General features: G+C 41.3%; 1 protein-coding gene across 2 annotated transcripts in view; it reads right to left on the minus strand.

Moving 5' to 3' along the window:
* Positions 1–22,074, minus strand: part of hip1 (huntingtin interacting protein 1) — a 49,177-nt gene that overhangs the window by 18,349 nt on the left and 8,754 nt on the right. Inside the window, exons 1-10 of one of the 2 annotated variants that reach the window (XM_079673719.1) lie at positions 21,285–21,744; positions 10,826–10,889; positions 9,923–10,065; positions 9,656–9,712; positions 8,184–8,264; positions 6,367–6,443; positions 5,141–5,202; positions 4,077–4,217; positions 1,488–1,545; positions 1,253–1,328 (exon numbers count right to left, since the gene is read on the minus strand). In XM_079673719.1, coding sequence (XP_079529845.1) covers positions 1,253–1,328; positions 1,488–1,545; positions 4,077–4,217; positions 5,141–5,202; positions 6,367–6,443; positions 8,184–8,264; positions 9,656–9,712; positions 9,923–10,065; positions 10,826–10,889; positions 21,285–21,302 — 777 coding nt within the window. In that variant the 5' untranslated portion in view covers positions 21,303–21,744. Of the gene's footprint in view, positions 1–1,252; positions 1,329–1,487; positions 1,546–4,076; positions 4,218–5,140; positions 5,203–6,366; positions 6,444–8,183; positions 8,265–9,655; positions 9,713–9,922; positions 10,066–10,825; positions 10,890–21,284; positions 21,745–22,074 lie in introns of those variants that run through there. The other variant, XM_079673718.1, reaches the window with a different exon arrangement.

The following is a 22,074-nucleotide window of genomic DNA, read 5'->3' on the forward strand; positions in this document are numbered from 1 at the left end:
CACTTGACCTCACATTTACTATATAAAGTATTGATTGTCCTTCCTCCTTATCTTACAACCATTTGGACGCAGACTTGCATTTCCCCATAACGATGTTGTTTAACAACCGGCGTAAACGGACCTTCGCCCACTATCAAGCAGTGAGCGTGCGATGTCCTGTTCAGATGACGTCAAATCCAACGGGATGCCATAACTAAACTACACAGAATCACACTACACACCTACGCAGTGATTACATTCAGACAGACTTTAGAATACAACCTCTTTGGACTATTTATATACTTATTGAAAACAAGCTACAAAATGTAATACCTTGGAAAATGCCGTTTAATACTTTTTAATAGCATTCATTTTCGCTAAATTGATTGATCAACTTTTAATACTTTTTAAGACCCCGCGGACACCCTGCTTAACCCTTCGGAAATCTGATATGTGTTACAACAAAAGAGTAAGTATAATATGAATATCTGGTGCCTACATTCAACACAAGTTCACTCACATCAATTCAACCGTATCTTCATTAAAGTGGTCATTTGCTTTGTGTCAGAATTCGTGTCATAGTAACTTGTCAGAGCAAGACTTAGCTCAAACTGTATGACGGGATGTAGCTAAAAAGACAAAAGCATTAAAGTGCCAATAGAAATGTTTTTTGTTTATCTCACCAGGGAGCAAATGTTGATTGCACAATGCAAAGGCCAGAGAATAATGATACCATCTGACTTTAGCTTGGTTCCCTATAAGCCTTGCTTGTTTACAGTTGAAAAGTTGTTTAAAGGCAACTTTCTTTTAACATTTGCAGATAATAAAGTTGTTATTTTTTCTTTTGTTTCCTTAAAATGAAGAGAAACAGATAGCAGCTCAATAATTTGCAGGTCATGTTTTTTTCATGTCGTGTGAACCAAAAGTACACAATGTGAAGACAGTGTACGTGTCTCTTTTATAATTTCCGTTTATATCACATGTAGCAGCAAACATGTATAGCCTTTTGTAAATGAACGGGGGTAGGTAAAAGCTGAGCAGTTGATGTGAAAATAAAGAAGTTTAATATATAGAAATAAATCTCATCAAGACTTACTTTTGAGTCTACAAACAACCCATAATTATAGATGAACTATCAGAAGGCAGAGCTTTAAGATTTGAATCAATAGACACATGTGTGAACAGAAACCTGAAACAACCGTCACGTGTCAAATGAGGCTTAGGTGTGTTTATAATGTGGAAAATTAAAGACGAAGCGAGGGGCGGTCCTCACCTCAGGCAACTGTGGGATCTGAATCAGCCTCTTGAAGAACTGCAGATTACTGGAGCGGTAGAAGAGACTCTTTAACCTGAAGCAGAGAGACGGAGAGGTCAGGACAGAGGAAGGGAGGGCAGGAGAGTTGGACATTGAAAATGAATTCAGCTCAGTCCTCTGGTTCACACTTAGTGAATGAGCAGAGTGAAACCGTGACAGGCTGAGTTTCTGAGACTGAAAGTGAACTTCATACTTCTTAAACTGTTCCTGGAAGCGATCTCTGTGTCCCTGGAGAGTGTCTGCTGGAAGGCCTGCAAGCACACATCAAACACAATCACGTCAAATCTGTTCAGGTATTCTGTGTGTTTATATAGTGTTGGAGTGCACACTTGGATGGGGGGGTTCTGAGTATGAATGTATTAAAGCGGGCAGGTGAAAGCCTTCAAAAATCTCCCTAAACACTTTTCTTTTCAGAAACTGAGAAAGACTTTTTGAAAGTGAATTCATGCATTTTTGAGGTAATCCAGCTAAGCTTTGAGAGGTTTCAGAAGCAAATGGGTCTAGAAAATTCTTTAACTCCGAGTTGAGCATGTCATCTTCAAATCTTTGAAGAAAAATTGCCATGCCTTTGAAGTATCCACACACATTATTTCTGCTATGCGAGACGTTCAAGAGCTAAAGGTAAAGCTGGGAACTCAACAGCTGAATCCAATGCAATATATGTGCAATATAAATATGCCGTTAATAACTGTGTAATTTATACCTGGCTGCTAAACCCTTGTTACTGTTACAAGGTATGTATCTTGTATTTTGTAAATTGTGTAACTTGCTGCTGTTAAATACCGTCAAACTATGTGCAATATATTCCTTATCTACATATGCCATCTTTAATAACTGTAATATATACCGGGCTGCTAAATCCTAAGAACTGCTACAGGATTTGATTTGTAGATTTGATTTGTTTTTGATCTTTATTTTGAAAATTATGTAACTTTTTATCTTTTTTTTTAGCATATTGTTTATTGTATTATAACTTAGTACTTTTTTTTAACACATTTAAGATGGAACACTAAGCTCTCTGTGGCTCTTTCCTGCTGTAACGCTGCAAATTTCCCCTCTGTGGGACTAATAAAGGTATTCTGATTCTGATTGAAGTTAGACTTTCTTATCTTAGTATTATACCAAAAAAAACACCTATATATAATCCAACTAAAGTATACTTCAAACAAAAATTTAGATTTTCTTCACCATCTTCTTCATCATTATGGCTTTGATTTTGTTACTATTGTCTGTCTGTCTTAGAAAGCTGCATCATTTGAGCTTTTATTATTCTTTTCTTAAGTATGTTTTTCAGGTCCATTTCTACTAAATACTTTGATTTTGAGATGAGCGAAAACAAGTATTTTGATAAATCAATCCATCATTAAAATAGTATAATAGCATTATTTTATAAGCCAAGAGGCCTACTATTTGGTAGTTGTAGCTTCTCAGATATCAGGACTATATTTTTACCATACACAATTGAATATTAGTAGAATAAGTATTGTGTATATGTTTTGTGGACTATAAGTCAGATAACAGAAACAATTCAAGGACAATACTTGATGAATCTATACTGACTAATTTAATTCCCATTTTGTTTTAAAAAAAAGGCTGGAACTCTAATTCACAACTATTAAGTCCATGTTGGCGTGACAACTGAATTTACGACCACTGATTACATACATTACACAAACAATGAGTAACTGCTCTGTGTTGTATGTGGATCTGTATCTATGTGGCATTTCCCTCTAAATGTAGGCTACAAGGTATTCCAGAGTATTTCATTATTTAATAAAAAGCAAAATATTGGTTTATTGAGCAACCTTTAAGCCCCTGTCACACTGTCCCGAAATGTACACCCGATGGACACACGAATATGGAATTGTGAATTTCGCACGAAGATGGCCCCGAACCACACACGAAGGCAACATTTACATTACATTTAAGACATACAACTGCAACGAAAGTAACAAAAACAATTATGTTAAAGTACTATGATACTGTACTGATATTTTCTGACTTTGTTCTTTACTTTCTCCGTCTTTATATGTAGAAGATATTACGTTTTCTCCGTCATATTGTTTCCATAGCAACAACAACTTCCTGTCAACTTGCCTTCAAAATAATATATTATATCCTTTTCAGTTTCACAGAACACAAATTGGGTTATTTACATAATATGTTTACATGATTTTGTTGTGCAATTAACAACCAGATGGACACACGATAAAGGAAATGTTCCAATACAGCTCTGATCGTAGCAACATCGGGACATTCGTGAGGGCCTCTTAAGCCATCGTATGACCGCCGGTGGAGTTTCTCAGGCTCCGGCAGCAACTTCGTGAGCGGTGGCAAAATCTTTGGCATGCCAAAAAATTACCGAAGGACCTTGCGAAGGTTCATTTTCGTGTTGAATTTGTGTGTCAATTTTGCCCTTCGTAAGGCCATCGTTAGGACATCTTGTTATCATCGGTTCCATCGGGCATTCGCCCCGATCAGAGTGAGGGTGAATGCCCTATGGCACCGATGATAACACGAAGATGACACGATTTAACAAGATGCCCTCACGAGTGCCTTACGAAGTTGCCGCTCACGAAGTTCCTGCCGGAGCCTGAGAAACTCCACCGGCGGTCATACGATGGCTTAAGATGCCCTCACGAATGGCCCGATGTTGCTACGATCAGAGCCGAATTTGAACATTTCCTTTATCGTGTGTCTATCGACTGTCAATTCCGGGACAGTGTGACAGGGGCTTTACTGTGTAGGGTTTCCACTGAGCACGTAGTACAGTTTAACTCACAGGAGTGCAGCTTGAACAGTAGCTTGACGGTGTAGTCGTACAGGTGGCTGCTATCCAGGATCACCTGGATGAGGGGGGCCAGGCGACACTGCCCCGCCGCCGTCACCGACACCGAGCGAGACATGTCCAGAGAGCTGAACACTGGGAGGGGAGAGAGAAACACGCACCAGATCAATACATAAGTTCACAAGATCAATATTCATCGGTACAAACACACAACAAGCACACACGAGTGATTATCAACACTAACACAGCGAGACAGGCGTGCACAAGGCTCATCCGTCATGAATTTTTTATGAATCCATTAAGTTCTGCTGTGCTCTCCGCCACAATAATTGAATAATAAAATGTTTGAGAGCAGATTATTGGGAGGAAAAAAGGTTTAAAGTGGAGCAGCAACCTGAACACTAACAGGACTGTCTGACTCCATCTTTACGCCCCTCTTTCATTTGCCTGCCACCGTATTTACACCACCCCGAAAGCATGGAGAGCCTCTGTTCACTGCAGAGGTGTGGTTTCCTGCACAGCTAAAACACACACCACTTCTGGCCTGGCCTCTTTATCCTCAGATGACGTTATGCTTTTAAAATACACCAGTCCAGAAGAGGAAGCTGACGAGGGCTTTGAGATTTGGGTGTGAGGCTATAATTTGATATTTTCATGTTCTAGATATAGAAGGAGGAAGGGGAGATAACATCAACCTCAGGACGCTAAATGACAGGCTTCATACATAGAACAAATAATTTCCCTTGTTCATTTCTGAATGGGAGTGCACAGCTTTCCCACATTTTTCTTCTGAGCTCCTGGTTACATCCTAACTGTTTAAACCCGTCCCATACTTTAAGAGACATAAATCCAGGATGACTCAGACAGAAAAACAGCAGAGCAACAGTCTATTATCTGTAACCACTAATAGCTGTCAGCGTCTATTTCTGTGCACCACCATGCCCAGTACACCTATCAGTCAGACGGTCTTCCTGTGTGTCATCAGTCTGTGTGTTTGTGTGTGCTCAGATAAGCACAGCTGGTAGCAGAGAGCACACAGCCAGACCAGAATAGCTTACCGCCCAGGAAGAGATTGAGCTGGCACTCCAGGTAGTCAAGCATCTCCACCGTCAACTGGAAGCTGGACGAGGGGAGACACGGAAAAAAGAGAGATGAGTGCTTTTACACGATTTCAGCAAACAAACCTGTTTTATGTGTCCAAGTGAGTCCGATCAAGGAGTGTAAAAAGGTTCTTTCAGATTGATTTATATCCCGTCTCACACAACTGATGGTCAAAGAAAGGCTGCACAATGACGATTTCAACTAAACGCATAGCTAAGGACTATATATATATATATATATATATATATATATACCTATATTACTGCACTTAAAAATGTAACTATCATGTTTCATTCATCAAGCAATATGCAAGTATTTTATAATCAGCAGAACATTTGATCAGAGAACAGTTTAATATCTGTTTATTTCTTGCAGGTTTTATCCTAATTGCTATGTTCAAAAAGCTAATTGCATATTTTCTATATTGTGCAGCCCCAGTCACGAGCATGACAAAAACAAACAACAACAACAACAGATTGTGTTTCTTTGGATTTTTGCAGGGGAGTGTTCTCCTCTAGAGCTGAGTACAATCGCCTGCATAATGCACACCTGAAAATAAATAGTAATGACATTATGGCTAAGCATTATATACTTTTTTGTAAGCGTCTGAACCTTTTAGAATATAGCAACTACAGAAGGTAAAACTATTTCTTGTTTGAACCGCTCACATCTCTAATGACTAACTTATGAGCGGTTGCTGGGGGACATTAGCTTTTTTTTTAAAGAGTGAGAAGCCATAAAGTTCAGGGACCATGGCATGGGCAATATGAAAGCAGGGAATTGTAGCAGCCGAATAACCACACTTCTTGTAGGGAGACTATCAAATGCAGAACCAATTAAGAAAATAATTCAATTAAGCTTTTCCTTGCCATTTCTTTAATTGAATCTCCTTATTCTAAGCCTTGTGATGATTAAAACTAATTAAAAATCAAAACTTTGTTGACTACTTGAATTTCTAAACAGATTTTCTTCTAACTTCTGCTCAACAACACCTAAAAATATCCCGATTAATGAGTTATTGTGGCTGTGTGGTGCATTATGATTCATTTATTCTACCAATTACATTTCCTTTCAGACTTTGGTCAACAGTGAAACGTACTCATATCTGGATGTTGTGGTCTGGCCTGCAATAACAATAACAACAACAACAACGCCAGACGAAGCAGCAGCAGGCCACACTCACAAGTTGTTAACGTCGTTTTCTCCCGCCTCGTCCAGCTGTCTGTTCGACATCTGCAGGTTGCCAGGGAAACGAGGGTTCTGAAAGAGAAGACAACAGGAGGAGGTTCAGATGCCCATCTTTACAAACACATGAAAATGTACAGGCAGAATACGTGTTTAAAGAGGCCCTATTATGCTCTCCCACACTACCCTCCCCCTCCCCTTTAATGATCATAAACATTGTGCTTTATTTAAGTATTTCCTTTACATCTGATATGTATCAAAGGAACTTTATTTTTACTATAGTTTTGGTCTCTACTACTCAGAAAATAATATGGCTCTTCAGCTGCCCAGCAGGAAGTGTACAGTGTGTGTTTTTAGATGAGTGGCGACAAAAAGAAAAAACAAATCAGTAAAGTTGTAGGCCAGAAAATCTAAAGAAATAGCTCAAAAGTAAAACTGTAGAGTCAGGTGATGATTCTGTGTGGCTTCATCACTCGTGTTATGTGACACACATAACCAATCATGTGATCCATTTTTCGTATCAAAAGATATTTGTTGCTTTATGTAAATTATCTGAATAGTTCCTTTCCACTGTTTGGTAAGTTTCCAGAATGAAACGCTGTGAAAATCTGAGGTAAATGTTTTGTTTGGACTTTGACTGTCCCTGTGCTCTGTTGGATTTGAGCCCACTAGTTGAAGCCAATCAAAACAAGAAACCTGGCTCTGATTCAAAAAGGTTTTTATGCTGGATTTACTTCAAACAGCAGCACTGAAATCAGTGAAAACCGTTCTGGTTACTCTTTAACACACTTTTCAGATTAGAAAATAGTGCTAGATGCACCATATCTTTTGCAATACACATTTTATATTGTAGAAAGTGATTATCTAGCAAATACAAATGATTTAAGTAGATATTATTCTACCAGCTCTTTGCTTTATAAAGTTAATAAAAGACTGTGCTTACAGGAGCTGATTGTTGATTAATTGACCTTTATCTAGTGCAGGGGTGTCAAACTCAAGGCCCGGGGGCCAAATCCGGCCCGCGACTTCATTTTATGTGGCCCTACAAGAGCTTGCAAAAAATATGATATGTTTATTATACGGCTACATGACGCTTTAAAGAAGCTCATACATGGAGCACAATGCTTCTCAAATGTGACTTTTTTTCTCAGAATTTGCCTTTTCTTTTTAAATCATTGTGACATTCTCACTGAAGAGACTTGCAATTATTTGCTAGACTTCTGCTTTCAGACGTAGTTAATTATGAAGTTATTACTATCCGATAATAATCCAATGCAGAGGCAATGATGTAATATAATACATTATTTTATATATATTAAATATTTATATGTATTTTCATATAGTCTTAAAGTTACAACCGGCCCTTTGAGTGCAACCATAATGCGAATGTGGCCCGCAATGAAATTGAGTTTGAAACCCCTGATTTAGCATTTCCTTCTCTGTGAGCTCAGCAGAGTGAGGCTTACAGATCTGCAGGCTGATGCATGTGTTTCTCCTTTGACTGCCATGTTACTTCATGTCAAATTGCCGTCTAAGAAAACCCTCACCCTGATAATTAGCCTTCAGCGGAGCAAAGATTAGCCATATCTTCCTGATATAGCACTGACTCTGCCTTCCTGCACCGCTCTCCTCTGATGTCTCATAAAAAGGCTTCATTACAGATTCTTGAGACGCCATTAGTGTTAAAGACAGAATTTGCTGTAAAAGGCTTTCCCACCCGCAGAGACACGCTGGCACTAAAAAGAGAGTCTGAGACAAAGATAATGAGTGATGAGGGAGACTGGCGCTGGATTTTTATAGGCCAGGCCGACTCACTTTGATGTGGAACTCCATTTTGGTGATGAGCAGTTTGAGGTAGATGCTGCACAGCTTCCCATAGCCTTCACTCAGGTGACCCTGGGGGGAGAGAGAGGGGGGAGATAAGGGACATGAAGATAAAGAGAGACATGATCAAAGGTATAACAACGAATGTTCTCCTCCTGGAGGATTTGCAGGTTTGCTGGTTAAAGGAAACTTAAAGATCAATCATTTTTAGTTTTGAGAAAACCCGTTGTGGCACTTTGGCGGAAGGCAGCACAAAATACATATGTGAGCAAAGACTGTGGAGCTGAGTTACACCACAACAGCCAACATATTCTCCCTTCCTGCTGCCAAACCGATTTAAAATCTCTGTTTAGATCACCATGTGTGAAAATGTGCCTGGTCACAGAGTGTGGACAAAGTTGATAGGAGCAGCCATTTGGCCAATTGCTTTTTCACTTCCTTTTTCCTTGAGCCTGAGAGTGTGGGTGGTTATGACACAAGAGGAAAAGAGAGGCCACAACCCAGATCACAGGGGCCAAACTTCCTGTATCCTCCTGCCTAGTGACTTCAGCAAAAAATGAGTAATAGAAAAACACCCAGGAATGCAGAGCAGGCCCTCACATAACGTCCGGTGAAGAGTGACTCTTCAGATTTTGTGGCTTAAGGGTGTTGTGTCTGTACAGGTTATATCGAAACCAAGTTCAATTTGCAGCTCATGTGTAGGTATCTACAGACGGTTACACACACAGTATTGATATTATTTTCTTGGCCTAAAAATTGTATACTTGTAAATGTATTCTCAATGATACATGAAATCAACATTGCTACTATAACACAAGTTACACAAGTAAGCACAACGTAATATCTAATATAACTATATACTGTTATGTAATTAACAACAGGTGGTATAAGAGATTTCCCACAGAGAAGCTAACAGTCTATCTCATACTACTACTGTCTATTAGTCAAATCGTGTAGCTGGCAGGCATTGTGCTGTGAGCTCTGACTGTCACACTTGGCATGTTTTTACATGGCTTTGTTCATCAGAGGCTACAATGTCTGTCACTCAGACAGCATTAGGCTGATGATGAGAAACACATCATGTAATCTGATGGTCGTAACACGGACAGTGGAGGGTTGTAGCGTAATTCTGCTCTGTACAAGCTTCTTTTAATAACAATTATCCTTATGTCTACACTCCAATCCCCCGACACGGAGAGGATCAATACAAGTTGACATTCATTTTAGTCGCTGATTCAATACAGGGGCTGGTTTAGAAAAAAACAATGATATGCTGCCTATATCACTGGTGGCTGGCCTTAGCATTATTAATGATATTGATGTAATGTCTTTCTAAATATCGACATCCTTTGACAAGACACAATCAGTTTCAGAGTCCACAGAAGAGAAGCTCAACTATGGCATAAGATCCTCCTCAGTGTGACTGCGTGATGTGATTTGTATAATGTTCTCTGTGTCCTTACCCACATCCGGCTCATATCAGTTAGATCAGCCTTGTTCCTCATGGAGTCCTTTATCACCTGCAGGGACAGCAGAGGAGACAGGGACATTAGTTCATAAAACAGGACTCGTCAGCAGTTATAATTAACTGAATGTACATGTGGTGTGATTTCAACTAAATGATGAATCATGAGGAAAATGATCTGTAGTGAACACAAGAGACAGAGAGGAGATCAGATCTGTTAGGAGTGTACGAGTGGAAATGGTAAAGCTTTGTCATCTGTACGTACGCTGGGATGGCCGTCTCGCAGCAGCTTGTGGAAGACGTGGCAGAACTTCCAGCAGAGCACGGCGTTGCTGGAGAGGGGCAGCCGGTTGACCGCTGCCCAGAAAGTGTGGGCCCCTTTCTCATGATGGGTCCCCAAGATGCAGGGTGCCGGGGCCGGTCAAGGATCACAGTGAATTATTTTGCGGGCCATTAGTTTTGCTGGTGAGTCGTGAAATCAAACGTTACATTTTATCATCTTGTCCTTTTGTATTTCCCTGCCTCCTTCAGAATCTGAATCAGAATCAGAATACCTTTATTCGTCCCACAGAGGGGATATTTACATTGGCTAGGAATGTCACTCTGATAATCATTATGACTTTTAAAAAATCTTGACCAATCCAAATACATGAAATACATGTTTTAACAATAAGTTTTACATTTTTACTGGAATTTCTTGTTTAAAAGTGGTTGCTTCTCTAAGACACCAATCACCAGTTTAAACAAAGTGCTGTTTCTATGTTAAATAAAGTGCTGATGATGCACAAGCGTCTACTTTCCTCACTAAAAATATGATTAAAAGGGTTTGCACTGCAGAGTGTGTCTTATAAAAGCCAAATTGCATGTTTTAATTATGAAAATACACACTTAATTTGTTACTGAATCTATTTTTTGAAGTCATAAAACTAAAATAATGAACCTCTGTATTAGGTTTCTCCTCTCCCTGGGGCTCTGCAGCCTCTAAACAGAACTCCCCTCTGTCTGAGAGCTCAAAATTAGCTCTGCAGCGGGGCCACATGCAGATGACGAGGCTACAGCAAGTTTGTTGTTTTGATCTTGCGCAAACGTTACCCTCAAAGCAACGGCTCCACACATAAGGAAATCAGGGTAAACACACTTCGCACACACATTGACAATGTAAGGATATTCCTGGCATGCTTCTCTTTGACAGCGACCTCCTGTGTGTTGATGGCCTTATTGATGCTGACAGCCTGGGAAGAGGAGAAGGAAAGGAAGGGCAGAGGAGAGCAGAGGAGAGAAATGGAGAACACAAATCAGTCAGCAGATATTTCCACAGCAAATACAGGAAAATATTTTTAGCGAGTTTCACTTAAAACCACCCTTCCTCTTTTTAGAAAGTAGCTTTTTCCTTAAATAACCACCTGGGGAACTAGAAGAGCAACGTCTTTCTGTTAAGGGTGTTTGACCTATTTTCTGCAGAGTTAGTATTCAAGGCATCAGCTGAGAGGCTCGAGCCCCTCTCTGCTTTTGAGGATGAAGCAAACATCTGTCTCTTTATCTGCAGAACACACTCACTACCTTAAATTAGCCTAACATGTTAAGTGTATGTTAGAGGAAGGGGGGGGGGGGGTTTGCATTTTGACTTTATTTTTGGATTTGGTGTCATAAAACAGAAGATTATAATGAATCATGTAAATTGTGTCTATGGAATCATAACCAGAGCCATGTCCAATTCAGAAGCCTACATTCACATTTCAGAGGAACGGGTTAAGACTGTATGCAGGCCCGACCAAACGGCAGATACCCACATGTGGATGATCAGGGGAGTATCTGTCTCTGCTGTGAAATCTACTGAGGAATGTTGGCCAGGCTAAAAATGAACTTCTTCCAACTTTAGCTCAAATTAAAGTATCACCCAACTCGGCTTACAGAAATACTCAACACTCTTGAGTTATACGAATCCTACAGTTAAGGAGTCATGAGATTAGAAAGCAGTGGTAGTAGTGTTTGATATCTACAGGATGAAATACAACATCAGTAGTTCTGATGGATGTGTTTTCCTGCTGCAGAGTTGGAAGATATGACAAGGATTACCATCATTGAGCATTCGTGTTTTAGTTCCAACTAACGTCTTTTTTATTAAAAGGTGGAGTTTATTTTGATAGAGAAAACTGTCTGGTATGCCATTAAAAAAAAAGGCTTAAACTATGCTAGCAGATTTTTGAGAATGTACTAACTTTGTTCCCTATGCTGGCAATGTCATTTGGCAGGCATTTGGTCATAAATCAAAGCTCTGATGCAAATATGGCGCTGGATAACAAGTATAAAACAGTGCTGAATTTATTTAACCTTTTAAGGCAGAGGTAATTTTTTTCTTTTTATTCTAGACATTATTGCCTTGTTAAAACCTTTAGGCCACTGACTGCATGACCCATAATGCAACTCTACTACCGTATTTTTTGGAGATTCAGGTGTGTTATACTTTTAGCGGCTAATTGAGCCCAGAGCTAATGTGAGTTCACTCCTTTATAACTCCACACTTCCAGATTTTTAAAGACCAAATTGTAATCTACACAGCCCCAACAAAACACTGACTCAAGTGACACCAAATCAAGGCAATTTACTAGGCTTCACTCAGCTTCCAATGGAGACTCAAATGGCTTCATACAACTTCCTTTCACACGTAAAGTAACTCCCCAAGAGGATACATCCACTAATGTAATGGTAATCTATCAAATAGCTGTCAAGTCATTTTGATCTCAAACACAACTTCCAAACCTATGCAAGTACTGGATTAAAAGTAATTATTCCATGCCAATTAATCCAATAGCGGTTGAGTTATTTTACTCTGGACCCGAGTGGTGCGTTGTCCGGCAGAATGCCACTGCCACCCATAGAGCCGTAATGCTTGCTGTACTTGCTCTTATTGTTTTTCTAAGTCCAATAGAAGTTGTGCTAGGCAGCAGAACAGAAAAGCTCAGGGATGAAATACATGTGAAAAATATTCCAGGCCAACATTGTTTAAGCCGTTTCAGATGCTTTTCAAAACAAGGTGTTCTGAAGCGGCATCTGGATCACATATCACGTTGCACATGAGAGGAAACTCAGACAAAGAACACCATACATCTCAGCCCCTCAACTCAAAAATGCTGAAGTCAAGAAAAAAAAAGTCAAACATGCATTTTTTCACTATGCTTTGCATGGTAATCATGGACCCCTGAGTGCGGTGACCGGGTCAACAGAGGACGGGAGGCCTGTTTCATAATCTCACTTCCCACAGATGTCCTGCGTACGCTCCTTCTCTTCCAGTATGTGAGCTGTCAGGGGAGGAGGAGGAGCAACCAGGATCATTGGGAAGGGAAGGAGGCACAGATTAAGGAAAGAAGAGGAGGAATGTAGGAGCTATCAATGTCACTGGAACAAACCCAACACAGATTTATTATAAAAGGTGTCTGTCACTGTTTCTAAAATGTCCGGGAAAGGTTTTAGTAACACACATAGTACACAGGTAGAAACAAAATGTGAGTAAATCAATCTTGTTTAAAATGCAGCTCCTGTCTTGTCTGAACAACAGCAGACAATAGACTGCATCCTCCACACAAACAAGTTTCATGTCCTCAGAAATCTAATATACGAGTGAGAAGAATTCTAAGTCACAGCAGTGGTTCACTAAAGCAAAGTGAGAGAGGGCAGGATGACATTATTAAACATCATGCACAAGCCTGTAATCGGCTTGCAGGCCTGCTGATGAAGAGGAGACACAGCGGGTGCTGTAAACACGGCTGACTGACCACGCTTCCCCTCCGTCATTAAACATGCATGATGTTGATTAAACATGAGCACTGGAGCTACAAGTGTAGCACCTGTCCTGTTGCCTCAGCACACGACCAAGAGCCGTGTGTGTGTGTGTGTGTGTGTGTGTGTGTGTGTGTGTGTGTGTGTGTGTGTGTGTGTGTGTGTGTGTGTGTGTGTGTGTGTGTGTGTGTGTGTGTGTGTGTGTGTGTGTGTGTGTGTGTGTGAGTAATGTAAAGGTCAAACCCAGCAGGGGTTTCACTGCCCAGGCTGTGCAGAAGAAAGACTGCGGTCAAACCTACAGTTTCCTCTGATCAACACCACAAGGGATCTGCTTTTTAAGATGTTACATCCTGTTTAAGAGTTCGAAGTTTGTCAGCAGAAATCACACATTTACATTTCCTTTCTTATCTCATCTTCGCAGCTGATGAACCATTTACACGTAAGGGCTAGGGGCTTCTGTCCTTGCATAAGCAAAATAGTAATGTATATAGTAACAGTAAATAGTGTAATTTCCTGTCACAGCCGTGGTTAAACTGTCAACAAAAATGATATTGCGTATTTCATCAAGGGTCACACAGTTCAAATTACGATAGGTTTCAAAGTATTTGATTTTTAATGTAATAACTTTCACATAACATTTTATTTTCTTACAGTTTCCTCTCACGCAAAATTCAAGGGATGGTAAATGGACCACACTTATATAGCGCTTTATCGATTCTTTTCGACCCCTTAAAGCTCGTACATACTACGAGTCATTCACCCGTTCACAAGTCATTCATACAAAGCAGTGCTCTAGGATTCACACACCATCACACACACATATTCAGGGTTAAGTATCTTGCCCAAGGTTACATCGACATGTTGACTGCACATTATGGGATCGAACCCACAATCTTCTGGTTCGAAGACGACCACACTCCCTCGCAGCCACAGTCGCCCGATCCCAAGGGATGATGGAAAAATCTCCCAGTGCAACTAGCTCCCACATGAGGATGACCCAATTAGCCCACAGTGAGACTTTGTACTTTGTGTTTGGGTTGAATGAGAGTGCCAGCTGCCTGGGACTCCTGGCGTTCGCTGCTGGCATCGATGCATCAACGACCTGTTAGCTCCTCGCAGTGCGGCCACAAAGAACAGCTGACAGAGTGATAGAGGATGAAGAGCAAAGATTTGCCCTGATGGAGTCCTCCTTAAATAGGTCAATGTGGACAGAAACCTTAACTCCTTTCCTCCTTAACATCCACCCTCATCCATAACTTCCCTTACTTAAAGTACAATCCCCAAGAGATATAATAAGGATTCAATCTATAAATCCACACCTGGACACAAATCTCCTATTTGCATCTTTGTTTCTAGAGAAACATTTCTTTGTTGCCACATCTTTGATTACGAACAAAGTGTTATTGATACAGTGTTGAAAGCTTGTTAAGTTAAGCCTGGCAAGCCTCAAACGGCCCTTGTGTAGAAGGCAGGGCATTGATATGCTGATGGTAGCCTGGCTGTGTCCGCTGAAGGGTCAGTGCACAGAGCCCAGGGAGAGGAAGCATCTTCTGCCTGCTAAATCAAACAGCGCTCGCTCATCGACTCACTTGCCCTCCCAGAATCTTCTGACAGGTTTGCGAGAGCTTTGGATTAATGAAGGCCACGGCAGTTGTGTCCTGGCGATATGTCATTGAATCATTGGACAGTCACTCCATGACGGTAGCAGAGAAAAGACCGTCTGCTGGTTATTTTTGTCTCTTCACTGTGGCACATTTCATATCAACATTAATGATGAGACAACCCCGCGGCCAGTAGTGTTCCATCATGGGAAATAACTATGGAAAACCACTAAAGGGCTAAATGAAAGAGGGGAACATTTGGAAACACTTGTTCTCAGATTTAAATTCTCATGGTCAGAGAGGCCTTGTATGACCCTGATGATTGAGTACGGAGTGACTGGTCTGAGCTCCAGTACTATGATTATATGACCCCAGTTATTTAGATTCGGAGGGAGGAGGACACAAAGCAGGGAGCACCCATGATAGAATTTGCTATAGTTTTAGCTTCACATGTTAAGTCATATTTCTGACTGACTTGTTTCAATGCTCTTATAAAGAAAGACAACACTCTATGTCCTATGCACCTATGTAACAGTCATGGGTTAGGTACTACTCTTAATACATGTTTTCCAATGTTTTTTGCAGTATTTCCTTCCCTTGATTTGTATTCCGGTTTTCTGATTCAGACTTTCAGACCTGAAATGATTAGTCCATCCATCGATGGAACAGTTTACAGAAAATTAATGAGCAACTACTTTGGTAAACATTCACTAGAAGCTGCTGCTTTTGTCTAATTAAGATGCATGTAAATTCAATATGTGTTTGGTTAAAAGCTATTTTTTATCAGGTTGGGCATTGACAAATGGTGGTGGTCACTTTTTAACAAGTTGATTTACGGTTTTACCCACACTGCCCAAAAAGATAGGACGAAACAGGTACCATTTGTACCTAAGTCTGCAGAGTCCTCCATCGTCAATATTTGTCTCACAACCATCAATTATCTTAGAAAACTAACTCAACCTAACAGAGGCAAGTACTTCATATTGTTTTCTGACTTTCTATCACTATCTGTTGGTAAATGATTCCCCTTTCCACGAAACAGAGAACTTCAAACCCTCTTTTTCTTGCGACTTAAGCTTAAAAGAACGGTTGTCAAGATGGCCCGTCATGGCGGTACGTGGCAACACTGCTGAGACTTGTCCGGCGACTTTACCGTACATGGGGACAAGTATACAGTGAGGGGAGGGAGGCAGGAATGAAAACAGGAAACACGCATGGCTGTCTGTGAATGCAGCAGCCCTGTAATGCCGAGGTGGGCGGTGGAGGCTCGGTCATTGTGGCTGACGCACTGGGGGTGGTGGTAGTGGTGGGTCGGTGGTAGGGAGGAGGGATTCAGGCGCTCAGTCAGGCTTCCTGTCTTGGCACACCCTGCACTGCCCATTTCCTGCCTGCCTGCTGAAAAATGCCCTGTCCCTCAACTCCCCCCCCTTAGCTAGGAACCTTGCTCAGTAGACCCAGACAGCGCCTGAGTCAGTCAAGCCGAACACTTCATTCCTTCTACCCTCTCACATTCCCTGCCAGTCTCTTCCAGGTGTCGTTTTTAAGGAAAACCACCACACATAACAACTTGGGTCTTACATTTGTAATTCTGGCTAATCAGTTAAGGGTACAAACATACCTGCCAAAGTAATCGCTGAGATCTGGGAACAAGTTGAAATCCTTTAAAAACAGACAAACACAACTCCTCTAAGTTCATTTGATTAACCTATTGACTTTAAATCTACAAAATACAGGATTTGGGCCACAACAAGTTTTAACATAGGTTATATATACAGCCCTACACACATTTTTTGCCCTGGTTCTCAAAGGAGCACCTGGAGATGTTGCTTGGTGCGCATCCTCTGGGGGGGGGGGTGCTAGTGGAGTATGAAGCCCTCTGTATCACGAAATGTCAACGGGGGGGGGGGGGTGGTGCGCACCCGTGCCTCGCAGCAGGGAGCGCATGAAGCAGACCCTTCACGCGTCTTACCAGTTCTTATGCAACTCGCAACTCGCAAATATCTCTCTCTTCTCTCTTTTCTATTCTGTCTCTCTCAATGTTGGTGCGCAAATGCGCTTTTTTCAAATGATCCGGTGCTCCTTTTTTGGCGCACCAGTTATGTGCAGCCCTGGTTATATAACGTCAATATAGGTGCATTTACTAACAGTGTCCTACTTACAGATGCAGAAGATATGGAGCAACTTCAGCTTATGTGTTTCTGGTCATTTGATGAATTCAAGTCCATATCCTATCTTTTTAAAAGACATCAGTCGTTGGGGAAACTCCTTGCTCTTTAGCTGCTAAATGCTCCACTATGTTCTCCATGAAGTCTCCAATATGTGTATGTCGTTGATAATTGACTGTGGGTTCACCATTGCAGAAATCCCTTTTAGAATAACCTAGTTATATGATCCAGTTCAAGGCTTGTGGTTGTGGGCACCATGATACATTTAGATTTTGTGTGTAATTGAACCTGTATTTTATTTGATCAAACACGTACTGCTTAAAGCTAACATTGTGTGTGCACTTTAAGGGTCTCATGCTAATGGTAGGTCTGAGCAACTGAAAATACATGCCTGTTTACTTGAAATTAATACAACTCCCCTTACGACTCAAGATGCATAACCAAAAATAAATGCTTGAAACCAAAAGCTAGCCTCGCCACTGCCTGTGTGTTTTACTTAAACACACATCCTTCCACACCATGCAATGGCACTTTTTCTTACAAAAAACACATTAAGAAAATTCGATGATAAATGGCAAAGTGTTTTGGGCCCAAACATTGTTCCAAAAGTAACTCCACCCGACTCCAAAGGTCATTCCTAAGAACAGAGCCTTCTGTGTTGCTTGTTTAAAGACCATTTTCTGTTTTGCTTTTGACGTGAACTTCCGCTCCCATACAACATTCACTCGACACCTCATGAAAGGGAGCCCGGCTGGCACTGAGGAGAGGAGGGTGGTGGAAAAGGTGGTCTTTTTTAGAGCAGTTATTTTTCCTGTGTACATGAACGCACACAGGGAAAAACACAGCTGTGAGAAGAGAAATTAGAAATCACTGCGGTCATTTTATACAGGCATCATTGGAAGAGGAAGTGAAGCAGTCTGCATATTGATCTGCACAATTATCAACATAGTGAACAGATTCTGCTTTGAAATTAATAATTCTGCTGGTAAGTGACAATGAAACCTGCCCATCTACGGTGCCTCAGCATCTATCAGCCTTATCACAATCATGAGGGCTGACGGGCCAATGATGACTCTCAGACAGTAAGAAGCAGCTTATTTTCCACAGAATTCACAGAGGATCTTCCATCCCATAAATAACACGACACTTGGTGATAAAGACAAGCCCAGCGGGATGAGTCCGTCCCTAAAGAGCCCATTAAAAGGCATGACATAGAGCTTCAGGATATTTGCAATGTGTGACTTCAGAGCACCGGGCTTCTGTTGCTGAGGGCAGCGGTGCAGGGCAGCAGCTGGTTAAAGACACACACACACACACACACACACACACACACACACACACACACACACACACACACACACACACACACACACACACACACACACACACACACACACACACACACACACACACACACACACACACACACACACACACACACACACACACACACACACACACACACACACACACACACACACACACACACACACACACACACACACACACACACACACACACACACACACACACACACACACACACACACACACACACACACACACACAATTAAACTCTCAGGCCCACACCCCTGTGGCAGGTTTATGGGCCTCTCCTAATAGGAAGGCTTTCTGCAGCCTCGTGTGAAGGAGCTTTGGCTCCAAAGCTCAACTTCCTGCAGGACCGGTGATGTCATGAGGACACGTTATAAAAGGAACATCTGTGCAGCTCAGCGAGGCTCCTCAGCCCACTTGCTCATTACTCCCCAGCATCGAACACGCTTCCACATCACACAGAGTTTGTTTGTTTTGCTAAAGACTTGATGATGGCTTATGTTGTGATCTGGCACCAATCAAACCACAACAGGAAAACTTGTGCAGCCAACAAACTGTTTAAAGTGTTTGTAGGTCCTGCAGTCTGACTGACAACTGCCAGATCAAATCGGTGAATTTGTTTAAAAAAAAGATGTTTATAATTAAAGACTATACTGAAAGTATGAGGCAAAAGAAAGGATGTCTATCGTGGATAAAACAGCTCTCTCTTCTGTACATGTGCTTATGCAAAATGTAAAGGTTTCAATATAACAATACAAAAGACTGATATTACAACGTTTTAATAATTGCATTTATTACAAATAAACCTTTTTTCATCATTGTAGCCAAACCTATGCATTTCTGTTTACTTCTACATTGAAGGCTCAGATTACCGGTAACTATTCATTTTATGATATATTGTCTAACAACAGCTCAAGTTTTAAGCAAATTCTATATGAATTATGTTCAAATGTATTCTCTGTCGGTCTATAAAACTTAGAAAAAGTATTTTACATGTATAGCTTAAAGTAACAATGTGACAATCAGTATCAACAGCATGTGCTGCTTATCTCTCTTCTGACACTTAAGAGATTGTTGAAACTTGGAAGTGTTTTGTAAGAAATCTGGACTGCTACATTTTCAGATAACTCCATCTGCAAATGCGACAGGTGCAGTGCACCTACTTAAGGCCTTAATACAGCAGGTTAACTCAACTATTGTTGCTACTGTGGTACAATTAAAAAAAACTCACAATTCACTGCCATTACAAGGAAAAGGATTGTTAATATGTTTGCAACTCAGCAAGCAACTCTGGACTTATATACAACGTGGGAATGTAGAGTCTGCGTCTATTTGGACTTTGTTTTCATACCAGCCTGCCTCATGCCAAACGGCCAAAACATAGCGATAGAAAGGATAACAGCCTTGAAGAACTGTGTTAGATTCTCTGATTCGGTTTCCCAAATAACATCAAGAGATTCGTCTCAAATAACCAGTGAAGTGCAACTGAATGAAGATCCACAGGAAGATATTTTCCAACACTCCACCTACACCATGTCTGCACTACATGCCCCCACTACATGCCGCCACTGACTTCATGTGGGCAGCTAAGCTTTATTTCATAGATCAGAGTGATTTTGCTTTTCTAGTTATCAAAATAAATGGATTGGCTTCCGTACCTCTAAAAATGAGCTAATCTGAATGTTTCTATTTCGCATTTTCTTCCAAACCAACTTTCAGAGTTTCCTTTAGCTTAGGAGAATTGGAGAGAGGACTCTTGGTGTGCTTTTATCAACCACCCTCCCCCACACCTACTATACAAGGACTTAAAGTACACCCATCCATCCATGTTGGCAGTGAAAGGCCAGTCTTGTTGCTTTGGTGCACCTGCTCCAGTACACTCCGGACACTTTAGCCTCTATCGCATCATTCACATCACTCAAAAGGAAGATAAATGCACGCAAGATTCGAGCTTGTTTAGCCTTGACACAACTTTACGTATTCTTTTTACTGTCAAACTTGTGATTTACACAATATACCATCTTCTTCGACTTTAAATGCATAGCTAGTGTCTCTTTAATATGTGTAACACGCTGATAGTAACACAAAGACACACACTGTCTTTAAGGTTGGACATCAATACAACCTGTAATTGAGATTCATGGCACATATAAGCTTTGCTGAACTTTTTTCCACTGAACCTGCAGCTGGACACTGAGCCGTGAAAAGAAGAAAGCTCTGGGCAACAGAGGAGCACATCTCAGACATTTTCATTTCTTGGACCCAAAAATAGACCCAGAAGCTGCAAACCTTAATGTATTCCACAACATAAGATAAAGTAATGATTGTTACACCAGCCCTGTTTACCAGTCTTTGTACAGTGTAAGTAAAGAGAAGCCTGGGATCTCAAGTGTCTTATTCTGGCTATTATTTCCACTACATTTAAGTGGACTCAATCTGTTCTCACATTAAGCCAGGACCCTGTGGACACACTTCAAGGATAGCTTTTTAAAACCTTCATGTCTTCTTCGTCACAATAAAATTCAAACTTCCCACAGACCAATTTAGCTGCAATAACCGTCAAACAAGTCCCTGCGTGCGTAGGGCATAACTTGCATGTAATCGGCCCATGTGTGTGTGTGCGTGTGTGTGTGCAATAGGACTTCTCGGACACCACCCCCACCTCTACTTCCAAAAAACATGCAAAGCCTCGGTGTATCTGTTGCTGTCGGTGAAGATAACAAAAAACAAATCAGTTCTTAAGCACTTACAATTTTACTGAGATCCATGATCGTCCCAGAGTGAAGATCCGTGGATCCGGAGAGCAGATATCCTAACGATTTAGTAACGGGAAAGCGATTGAGGCAACAAATGCATTGGGGAGGAGAAGGGGGAGGTGGAGCGGGCTGTTAGCTCAACATGTGTCCCGATTTGGTATTAAAATGCTCCCCTGTCTCTCCTTCCTTCCGCGTCCCTGTTTTCTTTTTCTCTGCGAGCCCTACGTGCTCTCTTATCGGGGAGGACTTCCAGCATCCGACCGCCGAGAAGCAGAAGCTGTCCGCGGGGAAAACACAACAGGAGTACCGCTGATAAACCCCACTCCTTCCCGCTGCAAGGTGAAACCCAGCCTGCCTCTATGCATCAGCCCACATAGAGGCTAAGACGTGGGGTAGTAGGCGACCTTTATTTTGCAAATAGCCCGCTCTCTTGTCAGACAATAGTAGCATGGAGCCTGCAGAGAGGGATGGCTTAAAACCGGTGGTTCCAAAACTGGGGTCCGGGGACTGGTGGGGGTCCTATAGAAGGGGAGGTGAAGTCAAGGAAATGAAAAAACAGCTGCATTTCCTCTCTTGCTACCTTTACCAGGGGGTGGTGTGATCTATCTGTTGATTGACCTGACCTCCAGCAGAAGACAAATTATTACAACTACTTCACCATTAAAAACACTGATGCAAGTATGTCGCCAATATTGTCATTGATTAAAGGGTCATTTGCAAGACAAGGTGTTACAGACCCCTTTGCATCCTCTTCTGGAGACACCACACAAACAGAATATGTGAA

This window comes from Notothenia rossii, assembly GCF_949606895.1.
Source record: "Notothenia rossii genome assembly, chromosome: 4".
NCBI lineage: Eukaryota > Metazoa > Chordata > Actinopteri > Perciformes > Nototheniidae > Notothenia > Notothenia rossii.